This window comes from Denticeps clupeoides, unplaced genomic scaffold (assembly GCF_900700375.1).
Source record: "Denticeps clupeoides unplaced genomic scaffold, fDenClu1.1, whole genome shotgun sequence".
NCBI lineage: Eukaryota > Metazoa > Chordata > Actinopteri > Clupeiformes > Denticipitidae > Denticeps > Denticeps clupeoides.
Genome location: NW_021629706.1, coordinates 147683 through 153513, shown reverse-complemented (window position 1 = coordinate 153513; position 5831 = coordinate 147683). Strand labels below are relative to the sequence as shown.

At 48.7% G+C, this 5831-nt stretch overlaps 1 protein-coding gene across 1 annotated transcript; it reads right to left on the bottom strand.

Annotated features, from left to right (window-relative positions):
* Positions 1 to 244: 244 nt before the first annotated feature.
* LOC114772245 (E3 ubiquitin-protein ligase RAD18-like) lies at positions 245 to 2380 on the bottom strand. Its single transcript, XM_028965251.1, has 4 exons — positions 2224 to 2380; positions 765 to 843; positions 603 to 664; positions 245 to 420 (listed from the first exon to the last, which is right to left on the bottom strand). The coding sequence occupies exons 1-4, from the start codon at positions 2269 to 2271 to the stop codon at positions 346 to 348; spliced, it is 264 nt and encodes an 87-aa protein (XP_028821084.1). The 5' UTR covers positions 2272 to 2380; the 3' UTR covers positions 245 to 345.
* Between the last annotated feature and the right edge of the window lie 3451 nt (positions 2381 to 5831).

Sequence of the window (5831 nt, the reverse complement as noted above, 5' to 3'; positions counted from 1 at the left end):
ATTACGGGGCCGCTTCCTTAACCGCTAGGCCACCACTGCCCACAAATGACTTGAACCAATCGGGCACACAGCTTCAGATTAGTGTAGACAGTTCTAGTTTATGAAACAAAAATCCCCATTTGATTGTTCAGGGACGTCCTCCATAACCGGGACGAGGAACAAATATCAGACTGAACATGAATGAAAACGTCCAAAACAACAATAACATTTCTTCCATTACGCGGTTTCCTGTTCAGCTCAGATGGGCTTTGGTTTCAGTCAGGACAAAACTGCCCCGTACTAATTCCCCTCCTAATAATTTCTGGCCCATTGCGGTTCCACTCCACCGGACCCACCCTACAGACTTTACCTGGCATGCTGGAAGGTCTTCACCAGCTCATCGAGGATTCGGTTATTGCGAAGGTCCTGCTCTGTCATTGCCTGAAACGAAGCAAGTTCAAAAACTAATTTCACCAAGAGTCAGCATCTCATTTCCAGTTTAATACAGTTAGGACTACAGACACAACCAAAAAAAGACCGCGTAACGGGACAATTGACAAAGATCCACCACATTCATCTTGCCAGCAACTTTGTGAAGTAAATATGAAAGACAGACAACTTACTTCATTACAAACCGGGCACTGCAACTTGTAGGAGAGAAATTTCCGTATGCACAGGGAACAGACTGTTTCAGGAGTAAAGAAGGAAGTGTTTATTTCGCCTCTACGCGTCTCTGCACATTACGGCATGTGGAAATGTGTTTTAGCAGAATTTAAATTACTTACAGTTATGAGAACACTGAGACATCATTGAAATATTCAAGTAGTCAAAGCATATGGGACATCGCAGCAAGGTGTCCATATTCTGCAAGTCCATCAAAGCACACGTTAATAAGACAGAATAACAGCTGCCTAGTACACACCGTTCAGTCCCTCAATTTAATTTTTAAAAAGTGGAAAAGGTGCCAGGTGAGAATGAACGTAAAGCATGATAATTAGGGTGGTAGTAGCCTAGTGTGTAACACACTCGCCTATGAACCAGAAGACCCAGGTTCAAACCCCACTAACTACCATTGTGTCCCTGAGCAAGACACTTAACCCTGAGTGTCTCCAGGGGGGGGACTGTCCCTGTAACTACTGGTTGTAAGTCACTCTGGATAAGGGCGTCTGGTAAATGCAATAAAATGCAGGTTTGCATCAGTGGGGCAGTGGTGGCCAGGCAGGTAAGGAAACAGCCCCAAGCCGCCAAGGTGCCACTGAGGTCCCCTTGATGAAGGTATCGTCCCCACACGCTGCTCCCCGGGTGCCTGTCATGGAGCCCACTGCTCACCAAGGGTGATGGTTAAATACAGAGGACACGTTTCGCCTTGTCACCGTGTGCTGTGCTGCAGTGTATCACAATGACAATCCCTTCACTTTCATATTAGTATTTATGCTACTTTTTTTAAAGACATCTCTCTGCAATAGGCACTGCACCTAATTCCGTTGTTGCAATGAACACAAAGACATTCTTATTCACCAGAAAGTTCAAGTTTCCTGTAATATTTGCAATATTTAGATCAGTAGCATTCACACCATGTATGACTGTGTAGGTGACAAATAAAAGTCGAATTTGAAAAGTTCAGTTTATTTATGAAGCACCTTTACCGGTTGACCAAGGTTCTGTACAAGGTAAAGAAAGTGAGACGTGCGCAGCACACGGTGCCACAGTGAAATGTGTCCTCTGTATTTAACCATCACAAGGCGGTGGTAGTAGCCTAGTGGGGTAACACACTCGCCTATGAACTCAAGTCAAGTCAGCTTTATTGTCAATTCTGCCACATGTACAGGACATGCAGAGAATTGAAATTACGTTACTCTCAGACCCATACAAGTAACATTAAATACAAAAACAGTAACATTGAATACAAAGGTATAAATACAATTTTAAAAAAGCCACAATATACAATTTTAAAAACACCATATACAAATAAGGGCACATGGTGGAGAGTGCAAAACCATGTAGTGCAACAGAGGTAAGTTTAAAGTGACGAAGTGACAAGTGAGAAGACCCAGGTTCAACCCCACTTACTACCATCGTGTCCCTGAGCAAGACACTTAACCCTGAGTGTCTCCAGGGGGGGACTGTCCCTGTCAGGTAAATGCTGTAAATATAAACCATCACAAGGCCAGATAACCGGAGGGAGCGGGAGCGGAGCGGCTGAGCTAACCCGCTAGCCTGCGTTATAGGCGGCCTATAACCTACCTTCAGGCATGGTTGCCTCAGCGGCGGCTCTGCGTCACACGAAGACATTATCTGGCAGCAGGAAACACCGGCAGATAAAACCCGCAGACACGCATTACGCGTCAAACACCGATCAAAGGCTGGCGCGCAACACAGCTTCCGGTGCACCCGACGTCACTTCCTGTTATGGTCCCGTCGTCGGGGTGACGTCGGAATGACCGAGAAGGAAGTCTCATTCACGCGGCCTGTGGATAAATATTCAGTCAGATTTACATATAACAATTACATATAACCAGATTTACATATTTACATACATTTTACATTTACAGCATTTACCCGACGTCCTTATCCAGAGCAATGTACAATCAGTAGTTACAGGGACAGTCCCCCCCTGGAGACACTCAGGGTTAAGTGTCTTGCTCAGGGACACAATGGTAGTTTGTGGGGTTTGAACCTGGGTCTTCTGGTTCATAGGCGAGTGTGTTACCCACTAGGCTACTACCGCCAATATGCCACTGAGGTGTGATGGTTAAATGCAGAGGACACATTTCGTTGTATCACCGTGTGCTGTGTATCACAATCACTTCACTTTGACACTCTAAATTCACACATGCGCTGACCACACTGTTCCTTCAAACCCAGAGCTGGGCAGAATATTTATTAGCATTGAACACTGTGCAACATCCGCATGCTTTACTATTCTCACTCACCACACGATCATCATTACTGTGAGTACTTGCAAACAAAGTGAAATAAATGTGCAATAACATGGTTCGAATAATATTGTGCATTAACAACAACAACAACAACATTTATTTCTTATATAGCCCAAAATCACATACAGTATGTCTCAATGGGCTTTGACAGGCCCTACAGTTGACACCCCTCACACTTGAACCTTCTGCACACAAGGAAAAACTCCACACAGAACCAGGATTTATTTGCTGGTCTCTTCACTGGAGTCTGCCAGTAGTCTGGTTGCTTGATTCCGTGTCTCGGAGAAAAACAAACAGAAGCAGCGGCAGATGGTTGCACTGTACGACCGATACTGAAATATGTGGTTATAGTGGTATATTGGTGCTACAGTGGCCCGGTACCTTAACTAGGACAGCCTAACTAGGGTGAATTTAACTTTGTCTGTGTCTAACAGGGGGACTCTGTGATAAACTGGACTTTATAATTGACACTGCGTCAAAATGAAGGGAAATGAGTGTCTAGGACTTTAACAAAAAGCCAGAGAAAACAGATAGGTTTTGAGATTGGATTTAAACACTGAGTCTGTGTCTGAGTCCCGGACACTGACAGGCAAGCTGTTCCACAACTGCGGAGCTCTATAGGAGAAGGATCTGCCCCCAGCTGTGACCTTCTGCACCTTTGGTACCAGTAGTGACCCCGCACCCATTGATCGAAGGGGGCGTGGCGGTTCGTAAAGAACCAAAAGTTCACTCAGGTACTGTGGGGCGAGACCATTTAGAGCTTTATAGGTTAAAAGTAGGATTTTGTAGTCAATCCTAAATTTGATGGGTAACCAGTGCAGTGATTGTAAGACTGGGGTGATGTGGTCAAATTTCCTGGTTCTAGTTAGAACTCTGGCTGCAGCATTCTGTACTAGCTGGAGTTTACTCATGCACCTACTAGAGCATCCAGACAGTAATGCGTTGCAGTAATCTAACCTTGATGTAATAAATGCATGGACCAACTTTTCTGCATCATGCATTGAATGATATTTCTTATTTTCACAATATTTCTAAGGTGAAAGAATGCTATTCTAGTGACATTATCTACGTGCGAATTGAATGAGAGACCTGCATCACTGATTACACCTAGATCCTTTACTTCAATACTTGGTGAGATAGAAAGGCTATCCAGGGTTATGGTGTAGTCAGCCAGCTTATGCCTGGCTGCTTGAGGCGCTTCTGTCTTGTCAGGGTTTAACAGGAGAAAGTTGGTGAGCATCCACTGTCTAATGTCCTTCAGGCAATTCTCTATTTTGTTCAGCTGCTGCCTCTGATCTGGCATTGCTGACAGATACAGCTGTGTGTCATCAGCGTAGCAATGAAAGCTAATACCGTGTTTGCGGATGACATCGCCTAAAGGTACCATGTATAGAGAAAAAAGTAACGGACCTAGGACAGAACCTTGTGGAACACCAAACTCTACTTTACTATGTTAAGATGAAACACCTGTCAGGATTGCCTGCAGCTGGGCTCCACACCTGAATCCAATCCTGACGCCCCATAAATGCCGGAAGTTTCCGCCCGTTCTGGGTCTCTGGCATTTTCGTGAACTCTCTGCACGAACTTGACCTGATTTAGTTTCATGTGTTTTGAGTTCTGGCAATCGCCACACGCCTACGGGTTAGTTTATGTTCGTAATTTAAGTTAAATTGTTTTCGGCCACCGCGCCATTGTTTATTTGTATTTCTTTGAGTTTATTGTTTGTTTAAAATAAAAACCCCTTCCCAGAATGTCAGACCTCTGCGCTTCCATCCCCCGTAAGTCCGTAGTCGTGACAGAATGCCAGAGACCCCCCAAAAGCGCAGAGGTGGAAAGCAGAGAAGAAACGCCGCGAAGGACGCAGCACGGCGCGGCGAACGCGGACGGCAGGGGAGACGCGCCGGCTGTTCTGGTGGAGCGTTTTCTCCCCGAGAAGCCGTGGTACGCGGCGGCGCGTGATGACGTCACCCCGGGAAACTCCGCGAAACCCGGAAGCGACAACGTCGGCGGGTGAGTGAGTGGGGAGCGAGGACGTTGGCGTCGGCAGCAGCGAGGAAGTGACGTGGGCAGCGAGCGCAGAAGATGCGACCCCCACGATCTTCGCCATGTCGAGCCAAGAACTCTGCGCTCTGCTGGCAAGGCTCCCCGTGGACTGGGACGACACGGATGACGACGAGAGCACGGGAGACGAGAGTTGGGCTCCGCCCATCGCGCCAGTCTGCGATCGTCGCAAGGTCCGTGGGGACCCACGTCACTTCCAGGGGGGTGAGAAGCGGCAACAACAACAACGGCGGCGTTCCTCCAGCGAGGAGGTGGGCAGCCTCCAGCCCGAATGGCCAGAGTACTGCCCATGGGAGCTTATCGCGCCATGGGTCCAGGATGTCCGCAGGGTGGACGACCCTTGGAGTCACCGGTGGGAGGACACGGATGACGAAAGCGATGATGACGTGGATTTTCGGTGGGCGGTCGGTGCCGGGATGGCTCCGCCCAGCGTGCGCGTCCGAGATCAACGCGGCGTCCGTGATGACCCATGTGACTTCCGGGGGTACGAGGTTGACACGGACGACGACCAGGATGACGCCGTTTGGGCAGTCGGTGCCGGGATGGCTCCGCCCATCGCGCCCATTCAGGATCGTCACGAGGTCCGTGGAGACCCACGTCCCTCCCAGCAGTGTGAGGAAAGCTGGTGGAAGAGGGCGACGGGAGGTCGCCAGCCAGCAACTGCGCTGCCGGGACTGCCTCGCAGGGAATCCTCCATTCCTGCTCCAGTCGCCGACCCGCCTTCCCTCTGCCCGGACGTTCCCCAGCAAAATGGCAGCGCAGCACCAGCGCCCACACCTGCTGGAGAAGACGTCCACCCCCCTCCACACCACACACCTACCACCATCTCCAGCGACGTGCCCAGCCCCGTGT

Coding starts and splice junctions, on each gene's coding strand:
- LOC114772245 (XM_028965251.1), bottom strand. CDS start 2,271: ATGTCTTCGTGTGACGCAGAGCCGCCGCTGAGGCAACCATGCCTGAAG. Junction 844..2,223: donor TGAGGCAACCATGCCTGAAG/GTAGGTTATAGG, acceptor ATGGACTTGCAG/AATATGGACACCTTGCTGCG. Junction 421..602: donor AGTGCCCGGTTTGTAATGAA/GTAAGTTGTCTG, acceptor GCTTCGTTTCAG/GCAATGACAGAGCAGGACCT.